A 23,704-nucleotide genomic window follows, 5' to 3' on the forward strand; every position below is an offset into this window, starting at 1 on the left:
AGCAGCAACTCCATGCAGGGACAGTGCATACAGCAATTTACACGTTGCACATGGCTGGCCCACAAACCTTCCCTCTGACGTCGGAGAGAAGGTTCCGGGACAGCTATGCAGAGTGTGAGTCGCTGTCTGTATCCCTACACGGAATGCTGCTGGGGGAGGAGGGAGCCAGTCCGGCTCCAATGAAGTAATAGGGTCAGCTTAGGGGGGAAGGGGTGCAGCAAGCGGACAGGCAGGAAGGGATCCCCGGCAATGGCTTCAGCAGGGGGCAGGCAGACAGAGAGGGATCTCCGGCAGTGGTATGCAGAGCAGAAGCAGTACGCGTACCACATGTTGAGAAACACTGCTCTAGCAGGTGATCCCATAGTAGAAGCCTGATGCTTCGAAAGGATTAGTCACAGGGGTACCGTGAGGCTCGAAAGAGGTGTTGATTTAAGCCGGTACCGAAAGAGTTGACTGAGGGAGAGGCATGAAGTGTGACTTAAGCACATTGGCAATCTCCCTGAAGAAGAACTCATCAAGGTTCCCTCAAAAGGATTGTACCACCAACGATGTACTGGCCAGTACCGACGGTGTCGCAGGCTGCCTCGATGTGGGCGACTGGGGATGGAAGTCTATAGATCGAGGACATTGGCTTGCAAAGACTCGATGCTACTGAGGCCTGAAATGTGTGTTGAACAGCAGGCACTGGCACCGTAGGCATATAGGATTGCACCAGTATCGATGATGTCCCAGCCAGTATCGACAGTGCCGCAGCCTGCCTCAATGCAGGCGACTTGGGAGAGAAATTTTTAAACTATCCTTCCCTTCCATAAAAGGTATTTCCCATGTAGGCAAACTTGGGTCATCCCTCCCCTTTAGAATCACTGAGATCTGGAATAACCTCACCTCCCCTCTCCGAACCTCAAGCTCCCTCCAACTCTTCCGCAAACACCTAAAAACCTGGCTATTCTCAAAACTGTAACACTTCCCCCCTCTTAGGCCTCTCACCTTCCCCCTTTACACCTAACTCTTTAATCTCTCCACTGTAGTTCCTCTCTCATCTTTCTTTCTGTAAACCGTGCCGAGCTCCGCATTCGTGGAGATGGTGCGGTATATAAATCCAAGGTTTAGTTTAGTTTAGTTTAGGTCTACAGATCGGTGACGTTGTCTTGTGGCTTGCATCGAGAGAATTAATGCTGTTGAGGCCTGCGACGTGTGATGAACAGCAGGCATCAGTACTGTAGACATATCAGCCGGTATTATCGGCGCCGCAGGTTGCCTCAGTGAGGGTGACCTCGAAGAAGATGCACACCTAGATGGAGAGACAACCTGCAAATCCATGGATCAATGGCATCGAGAGACTCAATACTGTCAAGACCAGTGATGCATGCTGGAAAGATGTAGCTGACTTTCCCGAAGCTGGAAGATGCTCCAATGTTGATGCAGACATTGATGGTCTTGTTGGCACCATCTCCGAAGACGGTTGGACCATAGATGAACCAAACAGCTTTTCTTGCTGAATTCGACGGGCTTTAGGAGAGCACTTTTGAAGAACAGAGCACCTGGTGTGAGGGTGCACGATGGAAATAAGTCTTTGACACCAGCAGAACTTCTTATACCCTGTTGCAGGCTTTCACATGGGGAAAACCTGTTCTGCTAGATTAAACTCAATGGCAAAATGAGAAAAAAAAACCAAAACCAACAAAAAGGAATGCTTAAAAAAGCAGAAGAAAAACGGAACGGAAAAGCAAACAGCAAATCACAGAGTCAGAAAAATTTAGATTTCTTTGCTCCATGGAAAACAAAGAACTGAGGTACCGCGAGCCTACTTTGGGTGGGAATGCATTCACGCATGCACAGTGCAGGCAGTCGCAAAGTTTCTAAAAACTTAAAGTGGCAATGCACTTTTAAAGTTGTCTGTACCTGGGTTCCATGGATGACATCATCCACATGTGAGAATATGCTGCCTGCTTGTCCTGGGATAATGAAACCAACTAGCTCAGTAGTGTTCTCTAGACTCTATTTGGCAATAACACAGTAGAACATATATAGAGTCCAAATTGACTAAGTACAGCTTTGTTTGACTTATAGACCTCAGTAGTGCCACCCGTATGCCACTAGACTTTTGGATCATACAGCATTCAGGCACCCATGGTCGTCATTGATATTAATATTAAAGAGAAATTAAATTTTATGGAACAAAGATGGATATTTATACTGAATTCTGTTACACCTATGGGTTTAAATGCTGAAATTGAATGGATGACGCTAATATAAGGGAATATCTTTGACCGGTTCAGTATGTGAGGGGGGTGTGTCTAGCGCTAAGTCTGATGTCATCACGTTCTAAAAGGGTTTGGCTATTTAAAGTAAGAACGCTGCGGCCATATTTCCCGGTTAAATCTGTGAACGCGGGGAGCATGAGCCACTTGATTTAAGGTATGATCTGTGAAAGCTATCTAGATAGTTCAACGATTTATGTTTGATAGTGTAGGATTGAATCTGATGTCTATATATCTACTGTCTATTGCAGGGGGATTTCCTTGATAAAGCCCTTTTGGGGCAAAACATAGATCTATGTTGGAATGTCAACCCCCACCCGCATAGATGAAGATGAGTATTTCTATTTATTTAATTATTTAAAGTAAAATAATTAAAAATATTTACAACAGTTTTTCCTTCTGTAAGTGAATTGAGAAGGTGTCTTTTCTTCTGCTCTGCAATTGAGTAATTGTTTTCAGGTTGTTAATCTGAAGTCTGAGGCCTCATGGTGCCCCAGAGGTTCCCAGGATTTCTGGGACAGCTCTGCCGGGAGAAGATACAGCCTATGGTTCAGAGGGCTGTAGTTGGGCTGGGCAACTCTTTCACAGGGCACCTATTTAGCTGACCTGCACTAACACTTTGGATAGATTCAGGTGCATTCCCCTGGGAGCTCATCTTGTCCCTGATTTATCAGGTGCTTAAGTGCAGGCTGCGTTAGTCTAGAGGGATGTAGTGGGTGCTGGCTGCTTCCTCCATGAAGACATGTGAATGAAATGCAAATGCACAGTATATCACAAACTGTGCCACCCGTGATTCCAGGTGTACTGTGAGATGCTGGGGAGAAGGTGAAGCAGTGGCAACGGCCAACTGCCTACAGGACGTCCCTTTTGTGGCGAGAGGCACATCCTGTAGGCAGTCAGCTGGCACCAGCGTCTCTCCTCGCTGCGCCTCTTCCCAAGAATATATTCAGCAAGCCATGGACTTGAAAACTCGTTTTGTGGAAAAAGGATATCCAACTGCTGTTATTCACAAAGCATACAAACAGGCACTTTATGCCAATCGAGAACTTTTGTTGAATTCTTCACGCTCTGAAGACTCACCCTCACTGATATGTGTTCTTCCATACTCCATCCATGCATTTCATATTAAAAGCATTATCAAACAGCATTGGAACATCATGAGATATCACCCAGAGTTTCAGGACCTCCCAAGGTTCGCTTTTTCTAAACAACGAAATCTCAAACAGTTTTTGGTTCATTCTCAATTTTTGAGCTATACAGACACAATGGTAGTGGGGGAACATAGCCCGTGCGGGCATTGTAGGATGTGCACACATAGTGTAAGTCTAACAGAAATGACATTTAAGACACAATTTAAATCACAATGTCCAGCTACCTCCTGCAACACAGAGCAGGTTGTATACATTATACAATGTCCCTGTCATCTCCACTATGTGGGATGCACTACCTGGAGCATCAAAGTAAGAATAGGTGAGCACATTAGCAGGATTAGATCCAGAGTGAAGGAAGCCCCTTTGGTGGCCCATTGGATCAATCTAAATCATAATTTGTCGGATTTACAGTTTTCCATACTGGACACAGTTGTGATTACAAGAGGGGGAGATATAGCTCAAATTTTATGGAAAAAAGAAAAAAAGTGGATTTACATCTTGAACACTTTACACCCCCATGGTCTCAACAATGAAATCGAGTGGCTTGCATTTCTTTAAGTATTTTCTTTAATTATTTAATCATTTCATTTTACACAAAGAGAAGTTTTAGGATAACTGTATATATGGTTCACATCTTTCACCTCCTCTTCAGTTTTTCCTTGTAAGATCTTATTAGTCTCAACGTCATGACGTCATCATATTTTTTGACGTCATGACGTTTTTTGACGTCTTTGGATAAAAGAACGCTAGCAATCAGTTCCCAGTCTGGCAGTTTTGAATCTACAGAATTTATTATATCGACCCTCCAGCAGTGGTATGTAAGCTCCGCGGAGCCTTTCAAATCTTATTTGAATCTTTGTGCTTCCCATCTCGAGTGCTGTCAGCGATAGTATATATTTTGCAAGCTCTCGTGTGGGTGTTTTACTTTGTTTTACTCACACCTGACATGATGTATTCTGTTTGTCTTTATCAGAACTGCTTATTCATCAGTCACGAGCACCAGTCACGAGTTTAAATCTATCCAGCTTTTCTGAACCAGGAACCTGTTTTGAATACAATCACTCGGGTCCCCTGAGGCAGGGAACGAAACGGGGCCGCGTTGGGACCCCCTTAATCCTGCTGACAAGCTGATAAGCTAAGTGCAAATTTACATCATACATAACATCATGCAGTGACTTTTTTTGCAGTATATTAGCAAGAAAAATTATTTGAAACCTTAGAAATTGTACTAAGCATAACCTTTTTGGAGACAGTGATCAAAGTTTTTATAAAATAACAATGACTGGAAGGTGAACTCTTCACCCAAGGGAGGTTTTCCAGCCTTCCTTATAGAGTTTCAACATCTCTTGAGTATTTTTAGAAATTTTAGTTTGATCACTCTCCATAGGTTTGTTACCATCTTAGCTCAGTTGCAACTTTATATTGCTACATCCATCTTTGGCATTAACTTTTAACATTCAACTTTCTTCCATTTTTCTACTTCCTTCTCAATCTATCTACATTTCCATGTTTTTCCCTCCTCTCCATCCACATGCACCATATCCTCCCTTTCCTCTCTTCTCCATCCACATGCACCATCTCCTCCCTTTCTCTGCCTTTCCTCTCTTCCCCATCCATATGCACCATCTCCTCCCTTTCTCTGCCTTTCCTCTCTATCCATATGCACCATCTCCTCCCTCTCTCTGCCCTTCCCCTTTCCTCCCCATCTTTCTTCCCACAGAGGTCTGGCATCTTATTCCCCCCAACCCTGTGAGGATCTGGCACTTTTTGTTTCCAGTACTGCATCCTACACACTTTGGGCCACGGGCAGCATAAATGAAGTAAATATGCTGCCTTCGGTGGCCCTGGAAACTTTCCCTGTGTTACAGTTTCCTACCGTGGAGACAGGAAGCAGTAGTGGAGGAAGAACTTCCAGTGCTACCGAAGGCAGCATGTTTACTTCATTCACACTGCCCATGGCTTGAAGAGTGCAGGACTGCAGTACTGGAAACAAGTGCTGGATATTCTTCACAGGCTCCACGGGCCGCCACTGTGGTTTTGGAGGGCTGCCATTGGTTCACGGGTCTTGCAATGAAGACCACTGCTGTAGATGATTCCTTCTGCAAAAACTCATGGGCAGAGGTGAATAACCCACTGGTCATGACTCATGCTCCTTTTGCATTGAAACTTTTCTTTTGTTAAAGGTTGGTGTTAAATGCCACTGAATTGTGCATAACTACTTCTCAGTCACTAGTGGAGAACCCAGGCCCAAATGAGAAGGTAGCTGTCTTAAAAATCTATATGGTCAGCCCAAACAATACCCAGAACATGCTTCCTTAAAATCTATACATTCCACAACATACACTCATGTAAACAGTGACATTGTAAAATCAGTATATAAGAATGTATATGCAAATGTCACACAACTGTCCTAAAATGACCCCCAAGGTCTGGTTATCAAAGTAGGCCTGACCCTGGATGACATATTAGAACCTTGTCACAGATATAACATACTCTGAGCAGTGAAGACAATGCATTTTCCTCAGCCACTTCACAATAATAGCTTGATTTAATGGGTTAGGCATTTCTATTATTTTTTTTCTCATTTTATCAACAGTTGAATACATTCTCCACTGAAAACAAGCAAAGCATTTTACAAAGCAAACTAGAATATTCTGATTTGAACAATATTATAAATGGTGGCAATATTATTTGATATTTTATTTTGAACCACCACTCAATTTACCATGGCCAGCTTCTCTCCATAGCTTACTGGAACACATTTTTGCACTTTCTCTGAAGCCACCAGGCGAATATCTGCCTTGTTTCCCACCATCATAACTGGAATATTTTCATGTGTTGCATCCTATTATGAAAATATATAAAAATGTAAAATATTCAAATATGTGCCATCATACAATATAATATGAATATGTCACTAGATTTGACAAAAATAATTCAAGTATAAAATTAGATATGCATTATTTTAAAATCAGATTTTCTCCTTGGGATCTTGTCAGGTACTTGTGATCTGAGTTGGCCACTGTTGAAACCAGGATACTGGGCTTGGTGGACCTTTGGTCTATCCCAGTATGGTAATGCTTATGTTCTTAATCACACAACCTTTTGCACACACTTATTAGTTAGTAAATAATAGCTCTATCTCCTGTCTAGAAGGACATCACAGCTATAGTAACATAGTAAATGACAGTAGATAAAGACCTGAATGGTCCATGCAGCCTGCCCATTAGATACACACCTTATAAATTAATGATTAAATTGTCCTTTTTTCTTTTATATTTCTGGGCCATAGACTGTAAAGTCCACTTGGTACTGTCCTTAGGTTCCAACTACTAGAGTTCCCATCAAAGCTCACTCTAACCTACACAACCACTACATTACATTCTGACTTATATTCCGCCAAAGCCCTTATAAGTTCATGGTGGATAACAATAGAAACATAGAACATGACGGCAGAAAAGGGCCACGGCCCATCTAGTCTGCCCACACTAATGGCCCACCCCCTAACTACCTCCATGAAGAGATCCCACATGCCAATCCCATCTTTTCTTAAAATCTGGCACGCTGCTGGCCTCAATTACCTGATGTGGAAGATTATTCCAGCGATCAACCACCCTTTCGGTGAAGAAATATTTTCTGGTGTCGCCATGAAATTTCCCACCCCTGATTTTCAACGGATGCCCTCTTGTTGCTGTGGGTCCTTTAAGGAAAAAGAGATCTTCTTCCACCTCGATACAGCCTGTGACATATTTGAACATCTCGATCATGTCTCCCCTCTCTCTGCGTTCCTCGAGTGAGTACAGCAGCAACTTACCCAGTCGTTCCTCATATGGGAGATCCTTGAGACCTGAGACCATCCTGGTGGCCATTCGCTGAACCGACTCAACTCTCCGCACATCTTTTTGATAATGCGGCCTCCAGAATTGTACACAGTATTCCAGATGGGGGTTTCACCATGGATCTGTACAAAGGCATTATGACCTTAGGCTTACGGCTGACGAACCTCGGGTTTACGGCTGACGAACCTCGGGCTTACGGCTGACGACCTCAGCTAACGACCTCGGCTAACTCAATCACAAATATTCAAATAGAAAATTAACAATAGAAGATGATGCATTTCAAGATAAAAAATTTTTAAACAAGAATTTCTTTGTTTGTGAGATACATACCATAAAGCCTGCCCAGCAACAGAGTTCCCACTGATGCCATCCCTAGCCCATCCTACACTGAATTGCCATATACGGGACACAGACAGTATAAATCCAACTAGTACCAGACCTCAGTTCTTTAGTTTATACCATTTATTTTCCAATTAGAGATCTGTGTTTATCCCATGCTTTTTTTCATTCCGTCACCATTTTCCTTTCTATCACCTCCCTCGGGAGGGCATTCCAGGTATCAACTACCCTCTCAGTGAAAAAGAATTTCCTAACAATACTCCTAAGTCTACCTCCCCGCAAACTCAATGTGTTACCTTTCAGCTTGGACCACTGTTTCCCACTTCTCTTATATTCTCCTATCCTATCAGCTCTTTATTCAGGTACTTCCTCATTTTACTAAAGTCTGAAAATTTGAAATCCAGGACTCTTTTTGTGTGGCCGCTCCCACTTTAGCTATTATATTAAACCAAACTGTTTGATGATCATTACTGCCCAGGTGGGCACCACTTGGATGCTAGATACACTTTTCCCATTTGTGAACACTAGATCCAGCATTGCTTCTTCCCTCGTGGGTTCTGTCACCATTTGCCTCAGGAGAGCATTTTGAAAGGCATCCATGATCTCTCTGCTTCTTTCTGATTCCACAGATAGAACTTTCCAGTCCACATCCAGCAGGTTGAAATCACCTCCCCTTTCTTTCTCAACTTCTGGATATCTGCAATCAGATCTTTATCAAGTTGTTCAGATTGTGTCAGAGGTCTGTAGACAACTCACATGTAGATAGAAGTTTCATCTTCTCTTTTCAAAGCTATCCATATTGCTTCCTCCTTTCCTTGCATTTCAGTCACTTGGATATTGTTCTTCACATAGAGAGCTACTCCTCCACATTCTCAGCCAACCCTGTTCGTCCTAAAAAGATTATAGCCCAATACGTTAGCATCCCATCCATGGGAATCACTGAACCATGTATCTGTGATAACAACAACATCTAAGTCTGCCTCTAACATCAGGGCTTGCAGATAATGAACTTTCTTGCTTAGACTGTGAGCGTTTATTGTCATTGCTTCCAAGCTACCTTTCAGTGGCACTAACATTTTTTGCAGAGGTTTTTTTTGCCTAGTTTCGCTTCCTACTGCATTGCTAAGAAGTAAATTGCTATCTTTACTACTGTGACATCTTGTCTTTTGCTGGAGGTGGCCACCAGAAAAGGCCTGCATCCATATGCCACCTCCACCTTCTAGTTTAAATGCCTAGAAACATATTGCCTGAATTTCTCAACAAGGATTCTTTTACCTGCCATAGTAAGATGCGGCCCATCATTACAACATAGACTCTTGTTTATCCATGTATTTCCCCATCCTTCTATGTACCTAAAGCCTTCTTGATAACAGGCTCTAAGCCACCTAGATCTCAGTATGTAGTACACTTTCCTCTCCTTTTCCATATGTAGGCAGTACTTCTGAGAATGCTAGTCTTTACAAAAGGTTTAATCCCTCCCCCAGCTCCCGAAAAGCTTTCTACGCAAGTGGGGTATTGCTGGCTAGGTCATTTGTTCCTAACTGGATAACATCAGCTTTGGAATTCTTAGTTTCCTCTCTAATTAATGACAGTATTTGCTTGGTACTCCTTGTAGCCAATGATCCTGGGAGACACTTCACTATTTTAGGCTCCTTGACTTGTGTTCCAAGGTTAATGCCTCTGATGATGTAATCCCCTAACTACAATATTTTTCTGGTTTGATTTTTCTTAATTTTCCTTTGGGGATGCTTTTCTTCAAGAGTTACCTTCACTGGTTCTGGTTCCATCTCAATTCTTTCTTGAGTACTGCAATGCTCTAATGGAGCAAAATAATTCTGTAGGTGCAATTGTGAGGGTGGATGTTTCTGTATCACATGTCACAGTCAACCTGACTCTATTGTGATCCATTTATTCCTGGATTGCTTTATTCTTTGAGGTGGTGGTGGTGGTGGTGAATTGATATGATTCTGTGGAATCTGATGAAAGCTGTTTTTATTGCATCCAATTCCTGTTTAAGTTTACAGAACTCCTCTTTAATACTAGAAAGCTAAAAAGAGATGGAGCAAGACTACATCTCCAGATGGATAAGTCTCCAGATGGTGTGCCTTGCAATGAAGGCACCACAATGATTGCACTGAATAAAAGTCATCTTGATTGGTTCTTACCTGGATAATTTACTTTCTGTTATTCTTCACAGGAATCCATACGTTAGGTGATCAATCCCCAGCTGCAAACCAGCTTTGCAGAAGTGTGTCACCCACAGCTTTCCATAACTCCCTCATTTCCAATGGAGTATAGTGCCCCCTTAGTTTGTTCCAAAGCAGTCAATCTCCACTGGAATAGAATATAAAGAAGGAAGGGTATGGGCTCAATAGAGAATGACATGGTGACAAAATTCATCACTGTTCCTATCCCCACGGATAACCGTGGGAAACAATCCCGTGTCATTTTTTAGTATCTATCTCTATCTCAGTCCTTCTACACCAGCATTCTTCAATGCAAGGCTTGAGGGTCAGTGGTTGTGCCCATTCATACTATGATTCTTCTCTCTCTCCTTAAAGGAGGACATGGAGATGGTTTCCCACAGTTATCTGCAGGGATGGGAATGGTGATTAATTTTCTCACATGTCATTCTCTGTTCTGCAACTTATAAAAAAGAAGAACATTTATTAACAAGCACTTATAACATAGTAACCTGCTCTATGCAACAGACATAAACATCAAATGACCCAGGAGCTCAACAAGAAACTTACTTATACAGGATTTTTTTATGCTTAGCCATCTGACTTACAGGAGAACTCCATTTCTAGACTGTAGAAATATCTGAGGCACAAAGCAGGTGAATCAGGAATACTGAGTGCGGGCTGTATGGATTCCTGTGAAGATTAACAGAAAGATTATCCATGTAAGACCCTAAACTTTTATTCTGTTGGTGACGTACCAAAGCAATGGCTGTCTAGGTTGGGAAAGAAGAGCCTGCCCGTAAGACCAAGGACCCAAAGGCAGCGTCCTCTCAAGCTGCCATGTCCACTCTGTAAAACCTCATAAAAGTATGAAGAGTAGACCAAATAGCTGTTCTACAAAACTCTGTGGGAGGAACTGCTTGAGACTCTACCCATGAAAATGTGTGTACCTTAAGAGAAACCAGCGGCTTCTTACCACAGGCGATATATGCCGACAAAATGACCAAGCAAATCCATCTGGCTATAGAAGCCTCAGATGCTGGTCTGCTCCATCTGGACTGGCTGGTTAACACAAAAAAAGGTCTGAAAGACAAAAATCATTGGTTTTTTTCCAGGTAAAAAAAGTAAAACTCTTCATACATCCAGTTTCTGTAAAATCCTATCCTGCTTACCTGAGCCTGTGGGTTGAAAAGCAGGCAGACAAACCTCTTGATTAATATGGAAATCAGATACAACCTTGAAAAGGAAGGAAAAGCACGGGGAACTATTCCAGCCTCCATGATCCTGAGAAAGGGCTTTCTGCAGGAAACAGCTTAGAATTCCGATATTCATCTCTCTGAGATTAGTGCCACAAGGAACCATCTTCACTGTGAGATCCAGGAGAGATTTAGTGAGACCCTTTAGAATGATGTTAAGATTCCAGGATGGAAAAGGTTTACATAGCAGAGGCCTCAACTGGAACGCACCTCTTAAGAATCTGGTTACATCTGGATGAGCTGCCGGTGAAACTTTACCTCCTTGCATCTGGAAGCATGAGAAGCCTGCCACTTGAACTATGAGGGATTCCACTGCAAGTCCTATTTCCAGACCAACCTGCAGAAAGGCAAGGATAACTGGAATAGGAGCCTGTAGAGATTCTACCCAATCCCTTTCACACCAATGTTGAAAAGCCTTCCAAGCCTTGGCAAACGCCACCATTGTGGAAGGCTTTTTAGCTTGTAGTATAGCAATAACTACATCTGAATAGTCCATGCAAACTAGAGCTATGCGCTCAAGAACCATGCCGTAAAACCAAAATGCTCTGGATTCTCCATAGGAACTGGTCCCTGACTGAGAACCCCCAGAAGCATGCGGCCCCTGTCCTCTTTTAGATGTACTAGATCTGCATACCACGATCAGTGAGGCCAGTCCAAGGCAAGCAGAATCACGAGTCCTGGATGAGTCATGATCTTGCAGATAACCCAGCCCACCATGGCAGGATGACATAAAGGAGACTCGTTTTGGGTCAGGGCTGAACTAATGCATCCAACCCTAAACTTCGCAGTTCCTCTCTTCAACTGAAGAAGTACCACATTTTTTAGTTTTTGGCAGAAGTTATTAAATCCATTACCAGTCTACCCCAACAATAAACAATGAATTTGAACACCCTTTAGGAGATAGACCATTCCCCTGGGTCTAGAGACTACTGGCTGAGAAAATCAGCCTAAACACAGCTATGTGGGCTGTGGAAAGAGCTTGTAGATGGGTTTCCGCCCACTAGAACAGCATCTGAGCCTCCAGACGTAAAGGAGCACTTCTGGTGCTTCCCTGTCTATTCACATATGCTACTGCTGTGACATTGTCAGAAAACACTGACTGCTTTTCTCTCCAGGACTGTTTCCAGAGTTTTCAATGTTAGCTGAATGGCTCGGAGCTCCAGACAGCTTATAGACCACCCCTTCTAATGGTGAGTCCATTGCTCCTGAACTGAGCAATCCATGTAGTGGGCTTCCCAGCTTAACAGGCTGGCATTGGTTGCAAGAGTCACTCATGATGTGATTCAAAGAGGCATTCCCTTCGACAAGGAGTCTCCTTGGGCCACCAGCTTAAAGCTGTTCCTCGCGGTCTCTATCCAGGGGAGCTGCATCTGAAGAGAATGATGCTGGGGGTACTACCGAGATAGAAGAGCATCGGGAGAGGCCGCATATGTGCCCTAGCCCAGGGAACAACCTCCAGGAAGGCTGCCATCGAGCCCAGCCAATTAGAGAAATCGCTTAGGTGAATATGCTGGTCTACCCTGTAAAACTTGTGATTAAAAAATTAATACACTCTGAAGCAGTTTGTGGATATTTACGCAGATGAAACATGCACGTCGATGGTGTTCTTTTGAGCAGAGAATAATAGCTGGTTTAATTCTTGGCAACATGCCTTACCAGAGTTACAAGATAAGTTTATAATTATATTTATTATAAATGAAACATGTTTCATAAAAACGGATAAAACATTGAACAGAAAAACTAACTGGAACCTATGAGGAAGCGTAGCGGCTCCAAAACTCTATTATAAACCTGTGCTTGTCACCTAATAGAGTGCCGCTTCTGACGGCTCCTGGTTAAATTAATGATTGTTATAATAGTAGGAGCTGTGAGAAATTCTGGACTGTCTTAATTTCATGTTGGTAAAGGCATAATTCTATAGACAAGTCTAAAAAACTTTTCAGCCATTTTATTGGAGACAGTAGGAATTGGCATCACTAAGAGCTCTACGATTTGTTTCCTGAGTTTCTGTTTGCAAGGCTAGGAAGAAAGACGCAGCCCTTTGGGGTGTCGAAGTGAATCCCCAGATATTCCAAACTCTGTGTTGGTTCTAGATGGTTCTTCTTAAAGTTGACTATCTTGCCCAACCACTGTAGTGCACTGCCTGTTCACATTCTGGCTTGGACAGAGCTCTGATCAGCCAATTGTCCAGACAGGGGTGCCCTCAGATCCCCCATTTTTAAGAGATGAGCCGCAACCACCACCATTATCTTGGTGAAAGTGCAGGGAGCTGTTACCAACCAAAACAGGAGAGCTACAAACTGGAAATGTTCCGGAAGTACATGAAACCTCAAATATTTTCTGTGCCCAGAAAAATGGGAATATGCAAGTACACCTCTGTCAGATCTAGAGAGGCAAGACACTGCTGCAATGACCGAACAGGTCATTTCTATGTGGAAACACAGGATCCTTAGAGAGGCATTTACAGCCTTGAGATCCAAAATTGGACTCCAGTCTTCTGTCTCTTTCTTGGCCACAATGACATATATGGAGCCCGCTTCTTCTTCAGTTACTGGTTATATGGCTCGAATACCCAAGAAGCTCTGAACTTTTGCTCAAACATTGGCCTCTTTGTCCCACCTTCCAGCTGGAGAATCTTGAAACAAATCTGCAGGAGGATGATAAAACTCAATCTTGTGACTCTCCCGGATGATGTCTAATACCCATCGGTCTGAAGAAATCTGTTCCAACTCTCTCCAAACTGCCAATAGCCTCCCCTCAATGTACAGAGGTAGGGAAGCTAACCTGGCATCATTGAGACTTTTTGGGAGGTTGGGTTGCTGGTATCTAGAATTGCCAAATTGTCTGTATCCTTGGAAAGATCTCAGAGTGGAGGAACCTGCGTTATACTGGCGAGAGGAACAAAAATGACCTCCTCCCTCCAGGGGGCAGCGAGGTCTGCTCTCTGGCAGAGACTTAGGGCCGTGATCTGCCACGCTGGACATAAGGTTGTCTAGGCCTTTACTGAAAAGTATTCGGCCCTTGAAGGGCAGTCTGCTTAAAGTTGCTTGGGAGGCAGATTCACCTGCCTATTGCCTCATCCAGTGCTTTCTGCGGGCGGAGACCACATACACCGACACCTTAGTCAGGACCCTGATATTGTTATATAGGGCGTCCTCCAAGTAATCTACCCCTTCCAGCACCAGCTGGGGGCAGACATCCTTTGGATCAGAGAGGTTCTGTTTCAATCTGATGTGACAGGCCCATGTTGCAACTGATGATGCCGCTGCGATTCCCAAAGCTAGCATTTCAAACTGTCTCTTTAAAACCAGGTCCACCTTGCGATCTTGAGCATCCTTTAAGAACATAAGAATTGCCGCTGCTGGATCAGACCCGGGGTCCATCGTGCTCAGCAGTCCGCTCACGCAGTGGCCCTCAGGTCAAAGACCAGCGCCATAACCGAGACTAGCCCTAACTGCGTTCTGGTTCAGCAGGAACTTATCTAACTTTGTCTTGAATCCCTGGAGGGTGCTTTTCCCTATGACAGACTCCGGCAGAGCATTCCAGTTTTCTACCACTCTCTGGATGAAGAAGAAATTCCTTATGTTCGTACGGAATCTATCCTCTTTCAATTTTAGAGGGTGCCCTCTCGTTCTCCCTAACTTGGAGAGGGTGAACAACCTGCCCTTATCTACTAAGTCTATTCCCTTCAGTACCTTGAATGTTTCGATCATGTTCCTTCTCAATCTCCTCTGTTCGAGGGAGAAGAGGCCAAGTTTCTCTAATCTTTTGCTGTAGGGAAACTCCTCCAGCCCCCTTAACCATCTTAGTCGCTCTTCTCTGGACCATTTCGAGTAGTACCGTGTCCTTCTTCATGTATGGCGACCAGTGCTGGATGCAGTACTCCAGGTGAGTGTGCAGTCAGTGTTCCCGCTAAGCTGCGCTGGCGTGCGCTGGCGTGTGCTGGCGCACAAAATATTACATCGCAGCGCACAAGTTCTCGTCACAGCGCACGGCGTACGGCAGATGGCAGGGCGGCGAGAGGAGAATCGGGCGAGTTGGCTCATAACTTGCTGGCGCCCGATATTTTTAGCTCACAGCGAAAAAAGTTTGCTCACAACACCCGCCCACTTAGAGGGAGCACTGGTGTGCACCATGGCCCGGTACAGAGGCATGATAACCCTCTCTGATCTGTTCGTGATCCCCTTCTTTATCATTCCTAGCATTCTGTTCGCCCTTTTTGCCGCTGCCGCACATTGTACGGACGGCTTCATCGACTTGTCGATCAGAACTCAAAAGTCTCTTTCCTGGGAGGTCTCTCCAAGTACCGCCACGGACATCCTGTATTCGTGCATGAGATTTTTGTTACCTACATGCATCACTGTATACTTATCCACGTTGAACCTCATCTGCCATGTTGATGCCCAATCCTCAAGCCTGATTATGTCACATTGCAGATCTTCGAAATCCCCCTGCGTCTTCACTACTCTGAATAACTTCGTATCATCTGCAAATTTAATCACCTCACTCATTGTACCAATGTCCAGATCGTTTATAAAGATGTTGAAGAGCAGGGGTCCAAGCACCGAGCCCTGTGGCACCCCACTGGTGATGCTCTTCCAGTCCAAGTATTGTCCATTTACCCCACTCTCTGTTTCCAATGCTCCAGCCAGATTTTAATCCACGTGAGTATTTCACCCTCGATTCCATGGCTCGCAATTTTCCGAAGTAGTCGTTCATGAGGAACCTTGTCAAATGCCTTCTAAAATTCCTGATACACAATATATACCGGGTCGCCCTTGTCTGTCTGTCTGTTTACTCCCTCAAAGAAGTGCAGCAAGTTCATAAAACACGATCTGCCTTTGCTAAAACCGTGCTGACTGGTCCTCATCAGCCCGTGTCCATCAAGGTTATCAATGATGCGGTCCTCTATCAGCGCCTCTACCATCTTTCCCAGTACCGCAGTCAGACTCACCGGTCTATAATTTCCCGGATCTCCCCTCGAACCTTTCTTGAAGATCGGTGTAACATTCACCATCTTCCAGTCTTCTGGAATCTTTCCTAATTCAATTGACAGATTGGCTATTAGTTGAAGCAGTTCAGCTATATCCCCTTTCACAGTTCCTTGATGACCCTCGGATGGATGCCATCTGGTCCCGGGGATTTATCGCTCTTAAGCCTATCAATCTGTCTACACACCTCCTCTAGACTGACCGTCAATCCTGTCAGCTTTCCGGCTTTGTTTCCAGCATATAGCCTGATAGATTCCGGTATGCTGTGTAAGTCTTCTTTGGTAAATATAGATGCAAAAAATGTGTTCAGTTTGTCAGCGATTGCTTTGTCCTCCTTTAGCGCTCCCTTTATTCCATGGTCATCCAACGGTCCCACCGCTTCATTCACATGTCGTTTCCCCTTAATATATCCAAAGAACGGCTTGAAGTTCTTCGCCTCCTTGGCTATTTTTTTCCTCGTAGTCCCTTTTGGCCCCTTTTACTGCCTTATGGCACCTGCGTTGTTTGTGCTTGTTCCAGTTTTTGTCCGTTTTTGATCTTTTCCATTCCTTAAACAATGTTTTCTTGTCTCTGATCGCTTCCTTCACCTCTACAGTAAGCCATGTTCTTTGTTCTTTTTCCTCTTGGATCCCTTGTTGATACGTGGTATATATATCAACTTTGCGCCTCGATGACTGTGTCCTAGCGTTTTTACAGTGCTTATCCTCTTCTTAATCTTCTTCCCTACCATGAGTCTCATCCCTTCGTAATTCCCTTTTTGAAAGTTCAGTGCCGTGGCTGTCGTTTTGGACCGATGTTTCTCCCCTGCATCCAGATCGAAGCAGATCATATTGTGATTCCTGTTTCCCAGCTACTTGTACATCTTGTGCCAGTCCTCGTAGGCCATTTAGAATTCAGTCCAGAATTGCATTCCCTCTAGTATTTTCCTTGACAAGTTGTTCCAGGAAGCAATCGCCTACAGCATCCAAGAACTTGGTCTCCCTAACACAGCCGGAGGTGCCTAGGTTTCAGTCCGTTCCCGGATAGTTGAAGTCATCCATGATAACTGCGTTGCTTCCCTTGCAGTTGCATTTAATCTTGTCTGTCATTTCTCCGTCAATTTCTTCGAACTGCCCTTGGGGTCGGTAGTAGATGCCAATCTTCATATCCAGGCCATTTGTTCTTGGAATTTTGACCCATAGAGACTCTAACTTATCCGTCAGTTGTGGTGTGTTCGCTCCGGTAGATTCAATTCCATCTTTGACGTATATGGCAATGCCCCCACCTTTTTGGGCCACTATCTCTGCGGTATAGTTTGTATCCCGGTAGCACAGTGTCCAGACATTTTCCTCAGTTCACCATGTTTCTGTGATGCCTATGACTTCAATGTTATCTTTTTGTGCCATAGCTTCTAATTCACCCATCGTATTCCTAAGGCTCCTTGCGTTCGTGTACATACACTTGAGTTTGTGACCTGTTCCTTTCTTGCATTTCCTTCCTTCTTGTGTCCTTTTCGATCTGTCTTGCCTGTGATCTGGTGAGTCTTTCCCTCTATCTTCTTGCACAGTATCCTCCAGGTATACCGGTTCCCGAACCATCGACTCTCTCTCTCAATCCACTGTCGGCTTTCCTCTTCTTCCTAATTTAAAAACTTCTCAACTTCTCTCTTGATGTTGCTTGCAAGTAGCCTCATTCCGTCTCTGCTGAGGTGGAGTCCGTCCTTCCTGTATAGCTTGCTCTTCCCCCAGAACGCCGTCCAGTTGCGCACGAAGTGTAATCCTTCTTCCTCACACCAGCGCCGCATCCACTCGTTTACTGCTTGCAGCTCCATCTGCCTCTTCTCATCAGCCCTGGGTACCGGCAGGATCTCTGAGAATGCTATCCTGGTTCTGGTCTTCAGCTTCCTTCCTAGCATCTGGAACTGGTCCTTCAGTACTTCCCTGTTGTAGTTCCTCTTGCTCACATTGTTCATCCCCACATGGATCACCACCACCATATCTTCTTCTTCCACACTGTGGATGATCCTGTCGATGCGGCTCACTATGTCTTCTATCTTGGCTCCCGGCAGGCGTCACCAGTCGATCCAGTCTTCCTCCCGCTCTGTGGCTGTCGATTTGTCTGATGAAGGAGTCCCCCGCAACGATTGCTGTCCTTTCTATCTTCTCTTGATTCTCCAGCCACAGGTCCGTGTCTCTGGTGTATGTCCATCTCACCAGTCGCAGGTCCATATCCTTCATTGCTGTAGTGTCACTCATTTCTTCGTGGTGGTTGTCCGTCAGGTGGTCCACACTCTCCGTAGGTGTATTTCGGCAGTTCCACTGTTGATGGTGATTTTCCACAGCCTCCCTGTATGCCTCCTCTATGAACTTCTCCAGCTCTCAGACTTCTTCCTCGACGGTGTCCTCTGTCTTGATGTTCTAAGTATCTCTGTCTCCCTCTTCCACTGCTTGAAGTGCCTCCAGTGCCAGTATTCTACCCTCCAGGAGTCTGACTTGTTTCTTCAGGCTCTCCAGTTCTCTGGCATCGAGCGCATACGTAAGACTGCCTCCCAGAAGGGAGGTAGTCATACATAAGGCAGATGGTGCAGAAAACTGGGTAGCTCAACATCTTGCTTCTGTCTGCTGCTTCCATTGCTGCCTGCTTGCTGATCTGCTGTGGATGTCTTCTGTGTCTGTCCTCTGTGTCTGCCTGGCTGTCCTCTGCGCCTGCTGTGTCCTCTGTGTCTGCCTGGCTATGTGTCCTCCGCGCATGCTGTGTCCTCTGTGTCTGCCTGGCTATGTGTCCTCCGCGCATGCTGTGGTCTCCTTCTGCTCTCCTTTAGTGGTGTATGGTTGTGTGTCCTCTGTACTTGCTGTGTCTGCCTGGTTGTGTGCCCTCTGCATCTGCTATGGTCTCCTTCTGCTCTCCTTTAGCGGTGGCTTGTCCCTTCTCAAGGCCCTTCGCAAAGGCGCTCGGAGCGTTTAAAACTTGCCTTCGACACGCACTGAACGGCTGAGCGCCGCTGGCCCCTCCCCTTTTGAAGAGTAGCTTCGGTGGTCGACATCAGGGGGTGGGCGGAGCTAACTCTCGCTGATTCCCCTCTCTGTCTCCTGTCTCTGGTTCTCTCCTCTGCTCGCTTTCTCCCCTTTGGCTTCTCTCTCCCTGCTTGCCTCTCTCCGCAAATGCTTCTCCTCTCCTGCTTTAATATAACGCCTTCCTCACTTTGGAGAGTTGTGTGTTTGGTGATATAAGCCACCACAGAATCCACTTTAAGCTGATTAAAGAGCTGCTGGAACTCCGGCGCCATTAGGTAGAGCCTGGAAATAGCTTTTGCACACTGAGGGAGCCTTCTGGTGTCTCCCATTGCTCAGTATCTAAGGCAGTGAAGTCCAGAAACAAGTGAAAAAAGGAGGTCTGAGCATTGGAACCACTCATGACCATGCACTGAGAAGTTGAAAGCTGCATCTCTAGCTTCAATTCCTGCTATAAAATGGTGGACAGGAACAGATTTGAACAGCTGCATACCAAAGGGTTGTCACCCTGGTCGGGTGCCAGAAATGCATCTTGGATGCTGGATCCTAACCAAGAACCGCAGTTCTCCAGGACAGCCTCCGAGCCCTGGGACAAAAGAGACATGGAGTCCAATCTAATCCTGCCAGTCCAGCTGTGAGTGGTCACTAGGACTGAGGCCAGCTTGTTCTTCGGTGGAGAGGGCTCAGGAAGCGGAGACACTCCCAGGACTAATGGTGATGCGTTTTCTGGCTATGCTTAAAAACTCCATGTAAGATTTACAAATTCCGTCGAAAAACCTTGTGCAGGCAAGATAAAGAAGCCCTACAGGGCTTCTGACTAGGCTTTCGTGGATTCCACAGACTCCAAGTGCCTTCGCTTCACACCTTCGCCAAATTCAGGCTCCAGGTGGGACTTTTTTCCCCATCACCCATACCCAAAGCAGTTCCCCAGCCCTGGAGGACACGGAGGGGGCTAAGCCCGAGGCTCCCGCCCCTCCCTTGCGTGTGTCGCTGGCCATCCAGAAAAAACTTGACATGAAATGGTGTCCAAACACCCTGAGGAGTATATCCATGATGATTTTAGTAAAAAAATGAGGGGTTTTTAGGAAGACAGAGGCTTCAGAAAAAAAGATTGTTTAAAATCCAAGATGGCTACTGCCACAAAAATCACGCCATAATCAGCCCATGGAGACTTTTTAGAAAACCAAAAAACACTAAATAGAGATTTTAGAGGTGGGGGACCTGAACCCTGACCTCCGAAATTTGGACCTCCCATGATTTTCCCATAGGAAATAATGGGGTTGTACTTACTGCTCAGTAAAGGTGCCTGCCTGCCAGCTCTCCTTGCAGCCTGAGAGAAAGGAAAGAAAATTCTGCTTCAGAACTTCAATGAAAAGGCACCAAACCAGGAAATAAGAACATAAGAACATAAGCAGTGCCTCAGCCGGGTCAGACCATAGGTCCATCCTGCCTGGCAGTCCGCTCCCGCGGCGGCCCAAACAGGTCACGACCTGTCTGTATCACCAGAAGGGGCTCCCTTGCCACCTTGGTTTCACATTGAAGTCCTATCTTCCCATCGAAGTCCTAATCCTCCGGTCTTGCACATGCACGACCTGGTTGGGTTTCTATACTTCGGGCCGACCCCAACTGAACCTCAGAGCGTGACAAGGGTGGGGGGCCAAATATGCAGTCCAATATCTTGAGGGTTGTTACAAAGAAAGCCTACAACCTATGCTCAAGCCTCTGAAAAATACATAAGGTGAGCTGGCTCCCAGTGGAACGGACCCCGAGCCCTGAAGTAGCACATGGCAGGCTGGCTCCAGTTTCACCCAAGGGTTTGCCCTGCAAGCTGTGGAACCTGCATCCTTTCCAAGGCAGAGAGTCCCCAAATAATGGGTCTCAGGGTACTAAACCCTCAACAACAAAACTTACAACTGAAAATAATAAAACTAAACAGAGCAGATCAGAAACACCCCTTGCAAAAGGAAAAACTGAAGGGGCACTCCACTCTACTGGGAATGAGGGAGGTATGGAAAACTGTGAGTGTCACACTTCTGCAAGCAGGTTTGCAACTGGGGACTGATCACTTAACATATGGACTCCTGTGTACTGGCTGGAGTATCTCAATACGAACAGATTACACCTATTTTAAAAAGATTGCACTGGTTGCCAATTTTGTTTTGTATCCAATTCAAAGTTTTGAAAATTGTTCAACAAGGTATTTATGACATCCTGCCAAATTATTTGGCAAAATGCCTAACACCATATACTTCGCCAAGGATGCTGAGGTCACAGAATTGTTGGTTGTTAGACACATCAAAGGGGAATATTTTACGATATGTATGGACCAAAAAGTCATGTTTCTCTATAGCTGGACCATTTATATGGAATGCATTGTCTAGTACAGGGGTGTCAAAGTCCCTCCTCAAAGGCCGCAATCCAGTCGGGTTTTTAGGATTTCCCCAATGAATATGCATGAGATCTATTTGCATGCAGTGCTTTCATTGTATGTTCATGGATCTCATGCATATTCATTGGGGAAATCCTGAAAACCCGACTGAATTGCGGCCCTTGAGGAGGGACTTTGACACCCCTGGTCTAGTACCTTATGGTTTTGTAGAAATCTATTTCAATTTAGAAAATCAGTATAGCTCACCGGGCCTATGTTTCCAGACAGATTTCCTAGGGCATCAGGCCGCCAAGTGGTATAAATTAATATCAGAATATTTGAATAAGAAACCAAAAACAAGCCTAAGGGACATTTGGAGCATTGAGACAAAACAACAGATTTCTGCTTCTCAATGGCCACGGATTTGGACTTGGAGGATAAGATGTACAGCATCAGCATCTATGAGACAAACTTGTTTTTTTCTGTTGTATAGAATTTTTTGGACCCCCTGTTCGTTTGCAAAAGTTAGATAGTTCAAGTCTAATAGATGCTGGCACTGTCATCTTGAAATAGGGACACTGGATCATCTGTTGTTCTATTGGCCCTTAATATTCAGTTTTTGGAAATCTATATGGGGGGAAATTACTACGGTACTAGGCATTTCCATACCATTATCATATGACGTGGCCCTTTTGGGGACATTGTTAAAACCTAAAAGTCCAATCAATATAAATAAAAATAGACTTTTTCTTGTCATGACAGGAGTGGCCATGCAGCTAATATTGAAAAACTGGAAGAACTGGGACAGACTAAACCTTGTGTTTTGGTGGGAAACCCTTTGTCAAAGTTACAGGTATGAAAGGATGTTATCAGAGCAATTGGGGACTAGAAAAAGATTTAAAACTATTTGGAGCCCATTAGAGGTTTATGTTAGACAATAAATTGCATCTTTATTTAAGGTTTCTGATTCCTTCACACATCCAGGGAGGGGGTAGGAAATGGGAGGGATTAAGGGCTCCTTTTACAAAGCCGCACTAGGGCCTTAACGCGTGGAATAGCGCACACTAAACTGCCCCGCGCGCTAGCTGCTACCGCCTCCTTTTGAGCAGCGGTAGATTTTCAGCTAGCACGCGCTAATCCGGTGTGTGCGTTAGAAACGCTAGCGCACCTTTGTAAAAGGAGCCCTAAGTGATTTTCTAATATATTTATGTACAAACATAAGTGCTGTGTTTTTATGATATTATATGTATGTATACTTGGCACTTTTTTCAGTTTTAAAAATGAATAAAGAATTTAAAAAAAAAAAAAAGAAAATTGCTTAAGGCCCATTTGTTTGTTCAAGCTTTTTTTAAGAACATAAGAACATAAGCATCGCCTCTGCCGAGTCAGACCATAGGTCCATCGTGCTCAGCAGTCCGCACTCGCGGCGGCCCCGCAGGTCCATGACCTGTAGTGTTCTTTCACTTAAGACATTTTATCCTTTATAGTACCCCTCTAGCTATACCCCTCAATCCCCTATTCTGCTTTTTGAGTTAATATTTTACTTTCTGAATATCTTTTTTTGCAGTTATTAGATTTGTGCTTCTTATTTTTAATATCTTTATTCATTTTCAGTCTAAAAACACTGCATATAAGAATCTATACAAGTAATTTAAAACAAAATACAGCACTTACATCCATCAATAAAATGCAGAAGAAAAATTTTCACCCCTGCCCCCCTGATTCCAATACACTCAGAATAATCATACAATACAATGACCTTAACAAATCATTAATAAACCAGTCCCTGTATACCATCCTTCTCCCTCCCACCAACCCCCCTTCCCTGGATGTGAAAATTATAACCAGAAGTAAAGGGAAACAGTATTCAATTAGATTCAATAAAATTGGTCAATGGACCCCATATTCGTTTACCCCCTTGCTCAGAAATCATTTGTGCTTCTTGATTGAAGTAATGTAGTAAATGAGCGGTTGAGATGGTATAATCTTATGATTTTTGCTGATATATGGGATCTTTATGTCCTGCAAATCCTGAAAAATGTATGTAATACTGTGAGCCACCTTGGATAAAGGTGGATTAAAAATGTTTTAAATAAATAAATATTTACCTATTTTAAATTCTCTAATCTCACTATCTTCACTTTCCCCTCATAAGATACCCTTATCCAGGGAGTCCTCATCTGCCTGAAGAATGGAGGAGCATCTCCAACCCAGGCTACCTTCAGTACTGTTAACTGGCTGATGAGGGTTCATTATGATATCAGCAGCTGTTCTTCTCTCCCTCCCAAGGCCTGAGTACACCATCTGTGTGACACAATCAGGTCTG

At 44.4% G+C, this 23,704-nt stretch overlaps 1 protein-coding gene across 4 annotated transcripts in view; it reads right to left on the reverse strand.

Annotated features, from left to right (window-relative positions):
* RASEF (RAS and EF-hand domain containing) overlaps positions 1-23,704 on the reverse strand; it is a 214,242-nt gene that overhangs the window by 25,058 nt on the left and 165,480 nt on the right. For all 4 annotated transcript variants that reach the window (XM_033927395.1, XM_033927414.1, XM_033927404.1 and 1 more), the window contains exon 15: positions 6,138-6,257. In XM_033927395.1, the coding sequence (XP_033783286.1) occupies positions 6,138-6,257 (120 nt within the window). The remainder of the gene's footprint in view (positions 1-6,137; positions 6,258-23,704) is intronic.

The sequence above is a fragment of the Geotrypetes seraphini genome, chromosome 1 (genome assembly GCF_902459505.1).
Source record: "Geotrypetes seraphini chromosome 1, aGeoSer1.1, whole genome shotgun sequence".
Lineage (NCBI taxonomy): Eukaryota > Metazoa > Chordata > Amphibia > Gymnophiona > Dermophiidae > Geotrypetes > Geotrypetes seraphini.